General features: G+C 37.5%; 1 protein-coding gene across 2 annotated transcripts in view; it reads right to left on the reverse strand.

Moving 5' to 3' along the window:
- The window catches only part of UBE2J1 (ubiquitin conjugating enzyme E2 J1), a 43,153-nt gene extending 29,145 nt beyond the window's left edge, over positions 1–14,008 (reverse strand). For both annotated transcript variants that reach the window (XM_044676419.1, XM_044676418.1), the window contains exons 1-2: positions 13,888–14,008; positions 2,059–2,132 (exon numbers count right to left, since the gene is read on the reverse strand). In XM_044676419.1, the coding sequence (XP_044532354.1) occupies positions 2,059–2,132; positions 13,888–13,918 (105 nt within the window). In that variant the 5' untranslated portion in view covers positions 13,919–14,008. The remainder of the gene's footprint in view (positions 1–2,058; positions 2,133–13,887) is intronic.
- Positions 14,009–14,359: the final 351 nt, after the last annotated feature.

The raw sequence follows: 14,359 nt of genomic DNA on the forward strand, positions 1-14,359 counted from the left end.
TATATATATATATATATATATATATATATATATATATAGGCACCAAGTAATTTGGAGGTAGTGGAAATTAGGAGCTAGAGAGATCAGGAAAAGTCTCGTATACACATTAGCATCTAAAGAAACTTGAAGGAAGCTATAGATTCTAAAAGGTAGAGAAGTACAGAAGGAATGCATTCCAGTCATTAGGGATAGCAAGTACAAAGGCACAAACAGCAGAATAGAATGTCATGTGAAGAGTATAGAGATTATCAAGAGTCAGAATCCTTTCTTAAATTATAATCTTGCCTAAGAGCTAAATGGTTGTATTCTAGCAAAGCCCTCACCTTCAGTTACCAATACATGAAACCTAAATTTACCATTCCAGAATGAAAAGAGACAACATTTGATAATATTTTAACAACTAATACAATTTATTTTTCATTTAAAGTAAAAAAAGCTTCTGAATCTGCTGCTATAATTTCATGATACATGCTACCAAGAACCTTTTCTGGGCCCTCTTCTCTCCATACACTACTGGTGACTTCATCAGATCTCATAAGTTTAATTGTAATTTCAAATATAATTCTAAGGTCTATAAACCCAGTCCTAATCTCTCGCCTACGCACCAATTCCAAAGCATCAACTGCCTATTAGACTTCTCCAACTGGATAACCTCTCTCAAATTCAACTTCTCAAAAAGAGACTCAATATAATTTTCATAAAAATCAGTCCCTCTCCCTAAACTTCTCTTTTTCAGTCATAAGCACCACTATCCTTATGGACACCAGCCAAGTACAGAAATTCAGAATTATTCTCAATTCCTCCCTCTACTTTACCCCAAATATCAAATCTGCCAAGTTCTATCCATTCTATCTTCATGGTAGCTCTCTCCATCCTAGGTCAGGCCCTCATCACCTGGCTCTTGGATCACTGCAACAAGTATTCCCTCCTCTCCAGTCTTTTCTCCATCCAACTGCCAAAGTGACTTTTCTAAAACTCAGTTATGACCATATCATTTTCCATTCAATACACTCTAGTAACTTCATATTACTTGAAGAATTAAAACAAACACTTCTTTTGGCATTAAATTCCTTTCAACACCTTTTCAGGGAAATACATAAATTATTCCCTCTCAAATACAATAAAGTACAGTCAAACTGGCCTTGCTTTTTTTTTGGTTTTTTTTTTTCTCATACACGATTTTCTATCTCCCATCTCCATGCTTTGCACAGGCTATCCACCATGCCCAGAATGCATTCTCTCCTCACTTCTGCCTCTGGGAATTCCTAGTTTCTACAACAGAATCTTATGTAGAATTTCTTGACTTTACTTAATGAGATAAAAAGTCTTACTTTAGTTTAGTCCTTTTCTTTTAGCCCATTTGGCTTTCCCCTTAATAATGTTATTTCACAGAATCATAGAATTTGGGAATTAGAATGAATCACAACAGTAATTTAGTCCAGCCCTTCACAAAAGGAATCCCCACTCTCATATATCCATCAAGTGATCATTAAGTCTCTGAAGACTGGCAATTATTGGGAAGCCACCATCTCCTAAGGCAACCCCCTCCACTTTGGGACAATTCCAATGTTAGATTGGAGGTCTATGACCCTGGATCATTCTGTGATATATTTTCTCTCTCTCTCTCTTTCTGTATATATCTTTATTGTTAAAAGATTCTACGAAATATATTCTTAAGGGGAAAGCTAAACATATAAAAAGTACTAAACTAAGACTTATCTCAACAAGCAAAGCCAAGTAATTCTGTATAAAATGCTATTAAAGAAAAGTAAACTTCATTCAGTTATTAAAAATGTTTATTAAAACACTAAGGAGACCTAAAAATGTGAAAGAACTTACATAAAATCGAACATTTCGGGCTTCAAGTCCCAATCCTGCACTTATGAACTGTGTGACCTTGGATAAGTCATTTAACTGCCAAGTCTATTATTTTCCTCTATAAAAATGAGTAAGACACTACTGATCTCCTAGGAGTGTTAGGTGGAAAGTGCTCTGTAAAAGATTAAGCCCTCGATAAATGTAAGCAACCTGGATTATTACAGTTACAAGAAAACTCACCTCTAAAGGCTGAGCATGGTAGTGATCTGTAGGATCTTTCAATTCTGCTGCTTCTTTCATTAAACGTTTGACAGCTGAAATAAAATTTTGGAAATTAATACAAGAATCTTTAAAATACCTCAAAAAGTCTCTCAGTACTGAAAATAACTACTGGACCTATGCAAAGAGCTCCTGTTTCAATTGAAAATCTAGTTTAGCTTATGACAATGGGATCAAGTAATATCATGTAAAGGAGAAGGATAGTCATGAACTTAAAATTAAAAAGGATCATACAACTTTCTTATACATCTTAACACATTTATATCAGGAATGAAATGTCATAAATTACTAAAATGTGATTTCATCAATATGGACACTCCCATTCTGCAAAGATGAAAATGAGAACCACACACCTTCTTACATAATTTTCATGATTTTCGAAGTTGGAAAAACTGATTGGCCAACATTTTATTGATTCTTCTAATTTAACAAGTAAGCACCCTAATTTAACCAAGTAGATTCTCAGATTTTTTTAAAACATACTTCTAGGGCAATCTTTTTTTTTTAAAGCACTTGCAGTTTGGAAGAATCTTCACTAATTTTGCTTTCAAAAACTCAAGGTCTCTTCTACTACATGAAGAGACATCAAAGAGAGCAGATTTTATAGAAAGTCTCATAATATATTCCTCCCTTAATATATCTATAACTAAAATTAACTTATTTTACTAAGAATACTTCTGAAAATTAACACAGAAAGAACTAGACAAAAAGGATATAAGCAGGCAGTTTTCAGGAGAAGAAATCAAAACTATAGTTATATTTAAAAAACATTCTAAGTCACTTTTGCTTAGAAAAATGGAAATTAAAACAACTCTAAGGAGTAGCTATCAGATTGGTAATATGACAGAAAAATTATAAATGCTGGAGGAGATACTGGAAAATTGGGACACTAATGCACTATTGGTAGAGTTGTAAACTGATTCAACCATTATAGAGAACAATTTGGGATCATGCCCAAAGGGCTATAAAACTGTATATGCCTTTTGACATAGCAATACCACTACTAGGTCTGTATCCCAAAGATACCCCCCCCAAAAAAAGGAAAAGGACCTACACGTACAAAACTATTCATACCAGCTCTTCTTGTGGTAGCAAAGAATTAGAAAATTAAAGAATGTCCATCAATTGGGGAAGGTTTGGTATATGATTGTGATGGAATACATACTATTGTACTCTAAGAAGTGATGAATAGGATGCTTTCAGAAAAACCTAGAAAGATATTTCTGAACTCATGAAAACTGAAGTGAGCAGAACCAGTAAAACTCTGTATGCAACAACAAAAGTATACAATAACCAACTGTGAATGACCTAGATATACTCAGCAATACGAAGATACAAGACATTTCCAATGGATTTATATGAAAAATGCTATCCAGATGCAAAGAAAGAACTAATGGGCCTTTCCTCATTCCTTTCCAAAAAAGCCAACTAAAGGGATAAGTCATACTTCTTCCTCAACATAAGCTTGGTCTGAAATCTCCAATAGGTGATCCCAGTGATTTGTACATGGCTCTGTAATGTTTGATATTTTTATCCATGACTTGAATAAAAGCATAGATGATATTTTTATCCAATTTGCAGATGATACAAAGCTAGAATGGATAACTAGCACACTGCATGAGAGGATTCAAAAGGATCTTGATGGGCTAAAGATACCATTCAATAGGAATAAATGAAAAATCTTGCACTTGGGTACCAAAAATACTCTACAACTTTAACATGGAGGAAGCATGAATAGAGAGCACTTCTGAAAAAGATCTAGGGGTTTTTGTGGACAGCAACCTCAATGAGTCATCAATGGTATGTGGCAAATAAAAAGGCTTGGGCTGCATAAATGAGGACATAGCTTCTAAAAATAGAGATAATCCCATTGTGCTCTCTCATCAGACTTCACTTGGAGTAATCTGTTCACTTCTGGGGAGCATCATTTAAAAAGGGCCTTGATAAACTGGTAAATATCCAGGAGGGCAACCACCATGATAAAGGATCTTGGGTCTATAGCATATGAGGATAGGCTGAACATCTTTAGCAGGGAGAAAAGAAGACCCAGGAGAGACATAACAGCTATCTTCAAATATTCAAAAGACTGTCCTGTGGAAGAGAGATTTGACTTGTTCTATTTGACTCTAAGGGCAGAAAGAGAAGTAATTTGTAAAAGTTGTCAAGAGACATGTAAAACCCAGCGATGTGCGTCAGCTAGGGGAGGGGGTGAGAAAAGGACAGAACATGAATCCTATAACTGTGGATTCCCTCTTCTTAAATGCCTTTAAGTGGAGAGGATTGAGGATCACTTCTTAGATATAGTAAAGATAACTTTTAGTGGATTAGAGATCCACTGAGATACAACCCCCTTCTCAAATTCTGTAATTCTGTGGCCCTTGCCAAGCAGAAAAACATGATATTCAAGAGTATTACTGATTTAAAATACTCATTTGCAAAATCTCTGAAAAGAGGATGGTGCAAAGATTATAATCATAATCTCACAAAGGAGACACAGTGAAGGGGAAAATAAACTTTAAAAGTCTAGGCATGAGACTCCTAAATCACCTCAAGACTACTAAAGATGAAATTGAGGAAAATGACAACAAACAGATGAAAAACAGAAAATATTTGTCAACATTCCTAAAAAAAATTTTCATCATCACTAATGGGAAAAAATTATCATATTTGAATTTAATCATCTCAGTCCTCAATATGCTGTTTTAAACATTGAAATGGCACTAAAGAAAAGGAAAATGGGAAATGCTAAGACCAGACCATGTATAAACAGAGACTGTCTGTGGAAAGTTGACATAATTTTGAGGAAGTTGAAGAATAAATCCTCAAGATATATGAAAGTGGAAAAATTCTATCCCCATGAATGCCTGGGAACAATCATCAATGGCAATAATACTAAAAACATATCTTCCCAAGGACACTTGCAATATAACTACATAGCTATACAAGCCTATTTTCTAAAATCTACAAAATCTCTTCAAGACTGATCAATACACAAGTTTCTTCATTTTTTTTGTATCATGGAATCCTTTGGGAGTCTTGTAAAACCTATGGACGCCTCTCCTCAGAATATTTTTAAATGTATAGGATTACAAAATAAAATAATCCTACTGAGATAAAAATGTAATTTGTTTCCCATCCAAGTTCACTGATATTCTGAAACCTTTTCATAGATCCCAAAGGTGTCCCTTAGGTTAAAAACTTCTGATTTTTACAAACATATTCAGTGTCCCTGATGAAAATAAGGAAACAGGAAGGCTTTTCAAAATGCTTATCTATAATAGACTATTTTTATATCACATAATTGACTGAAAAATGCAGCGATTGCAAGATCTCATTATGCTTATTGCTTGGAGACTACAAAAATACATGGCTCCATGGAACAAAACACAACTTAAAAGATTCTCTTCCACCAAGGTATTGCCATGACTGGAATGAACTGTCATCATATCAACTTTTAGCATCCCTACCTTCAAAGCAAAGTTCAGGGACCCAAAGGCTCCCAGTTGTTAATGGTTTTTACCTCTTGAAATTACTTTATTTTATATATATTTTGTATACACGTCTATAAACAAATTATCTCCCCTTCCCACCCCTAGCCCAAATATAAGTTGTCAGCAAACATTTATTATACCTACTATGTGCTAAAGGTTAGGCAAAAACTCCCTCAAGGAATCTACAATCTTATGGGGGAGAAAATACGCAAATAACTATGTATAAAACCTAGAAGTTCTTGTAACAGTCTAGTTGTGAGATAATGGAGGCAGTATCAGAAGAGAGGAGTATATGAGAGATGTTATGAAAATAGAACTGACAGAAACTGGCAACAGATTGGATATGGGGGCTGGAGTTGAGAGTGAGGAGTCAAGAATGACACCTAGATTTTAAGTGTGAGTAAAGAAAAATAGTGATATCCTCCACAGTAATTGAAAAGTTTCAAATAGAAGTAGAATTAGAGGGATATATAATGAGTTCAGTTTAGGAGAAGCTGAGTTTAAGATGTATATGGAACATCTACATTGAGATGTCCAATAACCAGAGATAATAAGATTGGAAATGAGAAAAAAGATCAGGACTGATGAAACATATGTGAGAACCATCTTCACTGAGACAATAATTCATGGGAACTAATCAAATCATCAAGCAAAATGGGAATGACAGAAAAGAAAAGAATTTTGTGGTCACTGCCTGGATAAAGATCCAGCAAAGGAAACTGAGGAGTTGTTAGATGGGTAGGAGAACCCATCAGTGCCATGAGAACCAAGGGAGATGAGTTAGCAGGAAGAGAAGATAGTCAAAAGTGTCAATTGTAACAGAAAAGTTGAGAAGAATGAGGCTTGAGAAAAGGTCATTAGATTTGGCAATTAAGAAATCTTTAGAGAGAGGAATTTCAGTTGAAAGATAATGTAAGAACCCAAATTTCAGAAAATCCATAGAGTAAGAGGAAAGAAGTGGAGGAACTGATGGTCTCAAGGAATTTAGCTAGGAAAAGGAGAATATATTCCTAAGGTACTATTTTTTATCTCATATCTCTATTCCCTAGCATAATGCTCTATACACAGTGGGTTAACATGTTAAATGTTAGCTAAGTTATCACAGCCAGAATCAAATTTATTAAAATTCCAAATATCCACAAGGACTTCATGAAGAATCTATAATAATTCCATTAATCAATCAATGGATATTCATTAAGCACCTATTATAGTCCAAGTAATCTTCTATGTGCTTCGAATTCAAAAACTCCTCTGAACAGTCCCTGTCCACAAGGAATTTGCATTTTAACTAGGGGACAACATGAATATATAAGAATATAGGAAATAAATACAAAATCATTTTGATGGGTGGGGGATGTACTAGTAGCTGGGAGGCTCAGAAAAGGCTTTATGTAGAAAGGGTATTTGAGAAGAGTTCTGAAGAGGAAAAAAAAACTATTCCAAGTGGAGATGAGAAAGGAATCCATTCTAGATATGAGACATAACCAGTGCAAGTGCAGAGGCGGTAGGAGGCCAATCTGTCTGTACTGTAGAGTACAGAAAAGAGAGTATCATAATAAAGCTGGAAAAGTAAGTTGGAGGTAGGTTGTAAAAAGCTTTTAATACCAAAGAAGAGTTTTCATCTGATTCTAGGGGTATTAAGGAAGCACTAGAGTTTATATACAGGGACAGACATAGTCAGAAGCATACTTTAGAGATATCAATTTGTCAACTATGTATAAGATAGAAGAGAGAAGGGAGAGACAAAGTAGGGAAATCAACTGGGAGTCTATTGCAATAATTCAAGAGAGAGGAACATATGAGGAGAGGAATAAGATGTGAGAAATAATGTGAAGATAAAATGAAAAAAAAAGACCTTTAGCAACTGTCTGGATATGTGGGATAAGGGGAAATAAAGCATAAGGATGACTTGAAGGTTGTACACCTGGGTGATTGGTACGATGGTAGTAACCCAACAGAAATAGGAAAGTTTGGAAGAAGAATATAGTCTTACTGTCCTTTTATATATGTCAGGACTAGGTGATAGAACGTGTAAATTTAACTACTTTAATCATTTCTGATACAATAAAATTCCTTTATTAAAATTAAAAATTATAACTCCTAGTAATTTCATCGATAGCAATCATAGAACTCCAGAAGAAAATAGCCTCTCCTCCTGGACCCTTAAGAACAATGTGATTCCAAAGAAGGCTGACCTCAACAGTAACACAGTTTGGAGAGAAACATGTAAAGTAGAAAGATTTGCAGTATCAGCAAAAGAATTAGAAATAACTAGGCACTAGGTCAAAGTCGACCTCTGCGGGTCTAAAGAAGTTCAGAAACTTAAGAGTTTCTAGTTCTGTTCCAAAGTAAAAACTTAAAAGTGTCAAGTGCTAAGGTGTTAAAGTATCAAGTCAATGTGGAAAAGTTGGATGAATATGTATATATACTCTGAGAATGAGAGAAACATCTGCTCCCCAGATAAAGTAACTTCTGAGACAAAGGAAACCGAACTGAGGTCTGCTCTTTTCTTCCCTCCCTATTGGTGACAAAAGGATGAACAAGAATGATTCATTTTAAAAGGGGTGCCCAAAGATTTCCTGCCAGTACAGGAATTATGATAAGACTAATCTCAGCCAAATATATTCCCCACAGGAAAAAGCCTGACTTTTAACCATTCCTGTGACCCAAAGTTCTATAGAAATGTTTATTATTATCATCATTATTTTTACTGCTACTTTTGTGAACCTTGGTAAAGTCACCCTCTCTATGCTTCAGTTTCCTTATCAGTAAAATGAGTTGGATGGACTAAATGACCCCTAAAATTCCTTCTAGTTCTTAATCTATGATCCTATGATAACTGCATCTGAAAAATTAAGGATATCTACAAAAGTCATTTAAAAAACTTCAAAGTCCAGTGAAAATATAAGCAATATGGTAAAAATAATAATGATATGAATGTTTACAAAATAACAAAATTCTAATGTCATGCTTTTTATGTTGCTTCTTAGTTTGTGAGTTAAGCAAATGGTACTCCTTGAGCAAGAAGTCTTAAATTACATTCTCCAAAAAGAAAGAAAAAAGTTTAAAGAGAAATTCCAGCATTCAGTTTGATCTGACTAGTCAATAAGTAGTGGCAGCTGGCAGAATTAGTCAGCTTTCAAGTCCTGAGGATGTCACCAGACAGGGACAACTTTTCAGTAGTATAAACAATTGTTAAATTATTCCCAATTCTCAGGCTGAAGACAAAATGCAAACAAAATGTTTCTAGTCTTCCAAAAATGGCTTTAATTCAAAAGCTAAGACCTTCCCAAAAGCAATAAAACTCCCGGGCAATAACATTTCTGTTCTCTCAGCTTCCCTTTTCCATATTCTGCAAAATGGGAATACAGATCAAAGAAATTAAAATTACAAAACTACTATACACATACTGTGACTTTATATATAGTCAATAGATATTTTAAAGCAATAAAACTTAGAAAAATGAGACTGGAAAGAGTTACACAAAAAAAAATCCTATTATTTTGTCAGCATATATATATATATATATATATATATATATATACACACACACTTTTTCTTACCAAAATGTAACTACTTTGTAGACTATTATTTCATGAGATTCTATTAATTTTTGTTTTCCTCATTTACATCTGTTGAAATTACTAAATTTTGAGAAGGATTAAGAAAATGCCTCACTGTTTTATGTGAACTTTTCAGTATTTTCTTCAGATTAATAAGTCATATAAATTTCATATGGTCTCTTAGTCCAAATAGGGTCTTTAATCAAAAAAGCTAGTATGTTCTTTTCTTCCTGAAGCATCAAAAAAAAAAAAGACTAAAATGAATGGGTCAGGAAAGGTCTAATCTAATTTGATATTTTCATTAGTGGGAAGGGGTGAAAGAGAATCAACCATTATGTTATTTGCTCATAAAAGATTTGAAGATATTTTCTTCAAATAACTCTCAATGTTTTTTCTATTAAAAAATAGTTAACTTTTTACATATTAGTGTATCAGTTCTCTAAATTCAGACAAGTTATCTGTTGTCTTTGTACTCCTCTTGATTTAGAGAACCAAGAGTAAGGAATCACATGAAACCTATGATATAAATCTGAGGACTGACAAAAGCTCCTATATTTTTCAAGAAAGGTTTACCATTTTCTCAGGAAACCAAGGAAACTGAATATGCCATATCCCTTATATGAGTATGTAAGCTCCCTGAAAGCAAAAACTGTTTGTCCAACACAGAACTTTACACATCATAGTTACTTAATAAATGTTGAATGAAATGATTCAAAGGCAGCCTGATAAAGTAGAAAGAACACGGAATTTATAAAAGGAAGTTCAAATCCTAATTCTGTTTACTTTCTTTGGAAACCAAGGATAAGTCACAAACTTTCTGGACCTTAGCTCTTCACCTGTAAAATGAGAAAGCTATTTCTAAACCCCTTTTCAGTTTCCTGATCCTGTGACAATATGATTCAATCTAATACTCTGACTAGGTAAGCTTACTCCATATCCCCCCAATCTCCTGTCTTTGCAACTGAGAAGAGGAATTTACTCACCTGGGACATGAACAAATTTATCCCTAATAGTGCTCTTCCTTCCACAATTTATGTTGTATTTATTTTATTATCCCATCCAAACTATCTAAATTTCACCAAATTCAAGTTCTTTTGTGCAGAAAGTTCACAGATCCACTACTGCCAACATGTCCTTTTATTCTCCTTTTTAAAGTACAGCTCTAGCAAACATCATAAGACTAAATGTAGAGTAACAAGCATTTTCATTAAACTTCCAATATTTTTAGCTATTTACATCTCACCTTAAATGTCATTCTCTACAAACTTTATCTTCAGACATTAACAAAATCAGCTTTTTTCACTTTTTATCCTTTTTTCATAATTTCAAAATGCCTACTTGAGAAAATGCAACCAAAGGTGGAAGGAAAATTACAACTTCAGCCAAAGAAAGCTCTCCATCAGCTACCCTGGATTATGGATATCTTAAGACTGACTATGGGAAATTTTATAGACCTGTTAACATGACTTGGGACCACCTACCTAAAAGTCTATATATAGTTACAGTCACTTATATAATACTGTTTTCTGCTTTTTTTCTTCTGATGATTTGGACAAGATATGGTCCCCTATCACCTACTCCCAAACATAATCCTTCCCTAACCCTAGCAATGGCACCAACAAAAATGGCTCTCAGGGATAATGAGGCTGCTGGCCCTATTCAATTTAATGTCCAATAGCTTTTTTTTTTTTTAATGTTCTACACATTCAAAAGAAAAGAACATTCAGAGGAAGAACTGTGGGAGTAGAAACACAGAAGAAAAACAACTGCTTGAACACATGGGCTGATGGAGATATTACTGGGGATGTAGACACTAAACGATAACATGTACAACTATCAATAATATGGAATTAGGTCTTAATCAATGATACATGTAAAACCCAGTGGGATTCTGAGTCAGCTGCTGGGAGGGTGGGAAGGTTTGGGGGAGAGGGAAAGAACATGAAACATGTAACCATGGGAAAATATTCAAAAGAAAAAGAAAAAAGAAAACAAGGTCATCCACAAAAACAACAAAAAAAGAGAGAAGAAAAGGAAAAAAATATCTAAGGCACACCTTTCTCCTAGGTTCTAGAAATAAAGATTGTAGTCTTCCTAGCACCAACAGGAAGAAAGGGTGAGGTAAGGACAGAGAAGGGAATGAATAACAGCTGGTTAAGCCATTAATATTTCTTAAGATTAAGTTAAACTTAAACTGTGTATTTTTTCCCCATTTCACTAATTGTGCCAATGCACAGGTAGAATAAATGGCCCAATACCTAGTGAACAATCAACAAACCCTTATTAGAGTACAGCTCTTTCATAGATGTTAGCCACCTTTTTCATCAGTGTTCTACATCAAGGTTACTGTTCTGAATTCCTTCTCCCCTGATGAAAGGGAACATATACAGACATCTATATAGTTATATACAGAGCACAGGAGGTACCATCTACTGGAAATAATTCTGGACTTGGCAGTTAGGAATCCTGGATTCTTGTTTCAGGTAAGGTATTAACTAATTATGTGACCTTGAGCCAGTGACTTTATTTCTCTAGGCCTCTTTTTCCTCATCTGTTAAAAGGTATTTATAGGGGCAATTAGGTAGTCCAGTGGATACAGTGCCAGGCCTAGAGTCAGGAGGATCTAGGTACAAAACTGGCCTCACAAACTTCCTAGCTGTGTGACCATTGGGAAAGTCACTTAACCCTGTTTGCCTAGTTTTTTTCAATCCTATTTTGCCAACAGGACAAAAAATAAGGGTTAAAATAGATATACTGATAGATATTAGAGAGCCTGTCATGAGTTAGAAAGAGTTAGGAAGTCCTGGGATATCAAGCCTTGACTCTGAAACATAACCTATGTGACCCTGGGCACATTACTCAGACTCAAAGTTGGTTTCCTTATCTACAAAATGGGGATAATTACTGTAACTACCTAATATAGAGTTGAGGATAAAATGAGGTAATGAATTTAAAACATTCTGAAAATCTCAAACACAGTATGTGAATAATAATTATCATGTGAGCTATCATTATAAAATGGAAAATTCCATTGTTTATCTTTGTTTTGTATTCTGACAGTGTAGGCATTTAAATTCTTGTTAATCTATTCTTATCAGTGGAGAATGTTCCCTCATTCAAAGTTCCCAACCCCGAAGAAATTACTGGTCCAGACTATCTTCCAACTCCTCCCCAATCCCAAACACTGTATGCTTTGAGATTTGGGAGACAATCTAGATCTATGACTTCATGGGGATCTGGAATTTAAGATGAAAAAATTCCCACTACCACAACACATAGGCACCTGACAGTATTGGGAGATTTGGTGGTTCCCACTGGGTCACACAGATAATAGGAGTTCAAGAACCTAATTATCTTGACTCCAAGAATAGACAGACACAAGTAACAAGTACATATATATGAAATAACTTGATATAGATAACCTCTAAGGAATGAGACTTCAGGATTCATCTACTTCAAATATGTATACTGTATTCATACCACTCGCCATAGATAGCAAGTTGTAAGACAATCACCGGAAGATAATCTATTTAAAAGTGCCCTAGGGAGAGTAAGAACTTTCAAGGTTGCAAAACCATAGTGGGCTATTAAGACTATTAAACCAAAGGAATATTTAAAGATGGAAAGGACCCTAAAGTAGTTCTTAATCTTTTCTATCATGAGCTCCTTTTAAATAATTGAAGGAAACGCCAAATTATGGTTAAAAGTTTGTTTAAATATAGATGCAATGTGTCTCCCGTCGAACTTCATGGACCCCACCTCACCCAAAAATCGATTTGACTCCAGGTTAAGAGTCATTGATCTAGGACAACTCTTTCGTTTTACAGATGAGAAAACAGAAACCCAGAAAGAATAAGTGAGTTCCCCAAGGTCATCCGGGCAGGTGGTGCTGGAAGATCCACATTTTCATGAGATCACAGCTTTAGAGAAGGAAGGGACTTTTGCAGTCCTCTAGTGAACGGCTCTTACTTTACTGCGCTGAAAATTGACCCAAAGAGGTTAAGGAAGTTATCCAAGGTCACAAAGGCCCAAATTTGAACCCAGGTCCTCTGACTTCCTCCTCATCTCGGCGTTTTTCCCAGCATCTCCCGGCATCTCAGATCCAGTTGATGCGGAGGGGAAAGAAAGGGGAGGAGGGGGGGTTCTGTCATATAAACACCCCCACAGATCCTACTTCGGTCTCCCCTACTTCCCCACAGCACCCTCAGCTTCAAGTACACCTCCCCCCACCCTGACCCCATCAAAAGGCTTAAGTCTCCCGGGAAGCGTCCAGTCTAGAGTAGCAGCCGGAGACGGCGCGGACGCCCGGCCGGGGTGGGGGTGGGGGTGTCCCACAGTCCCTAGGGTACTGTCCCTTTAAGAAGAAATGAGAGGAGAAGAAAACGAAGGAGTGGGAAAAAAGTGGTGTGAGGTTGAAGTCGGAAGGTGGGGGCAGGGAGAGAGAGTAGGAACCCGACTCGGGGCCAGGCCCCTCTCTCCAAGAGTCCAGGCAGGGCGGCAGGAGGGCGAGTGGCTGGTTCTCTGGGTTCCGGGGCCCGAGCCCCAGCTCGCTCCGGGCGGTCTTGCCCAGCCCGGACAGCGGCCTCGATTAAAGAAGGTTGCCCTCGGGCGGTGACAGGTGGCTGGGCGGTGGCCCAAGGCCTCCCCCACTGCCAGTCGGTCTGTCCGTCGATCCGTCTGTCCCTCTGCTGCGCATGCGTGAAAAGGAATAATTGGGCAGCCGCTCCCCTCCCTACCTGGGCTCTTGAGGTTGTAGCGGGTCTCCATGGTGGCCTCGCCGCCCCGCCGCCTCCTCCTCCTAGGCTCAGCGCCCGGGTGGTAGCCCCGGCTCAGGCCCGCGGGACTTCCTGAGCCGGGAAAGCCGCGTCCCTCAGTCCCCGCCCCCGGCGGCCTGAGCAAGCGCCAGGGATACGTAGAGGTGGCGGTGGCGGCGGCGGCGGCAGCGGCGGAGGCGACTTTAGCTCCGCCTCCCTTCCTACGCTCCGCCCCCAACGCCACCGCCTCCTCCTCCGGCTCCGCCTTCTTCCGCACCGCCTCTTTGGGCTCCGCCTTGCTGCCTCTGCCGGGCCCGCCCGGCTAGTGTCCCGCCCTACCTCCCCTCCCCGCCCCGCCCCGCCCCGGGCTCAGGGCCGGGCCCGCGGGGGCAGTCGCTGGGCTGGAGAGCCGGGGGAGGGGCAGCGGCCAGGGCTTCCGTCCTCCCGCCGCCGC

The sequence above is a fragment of the Gracilinanus agilis genome, chromosome 4 (assembly GCF_016433145.1).
Source record: "Gracilinanus agilis isolate LMUSP501 chromosome 4, AgileGrace, whole genome shotgun sequence".
Lineage (NCBI taxonomy): Eukaryota > Metazoa > Chordata > Mammalia > Didelphimorphia > Didelphidae > Gracilinanus > Gracilinanus agilis.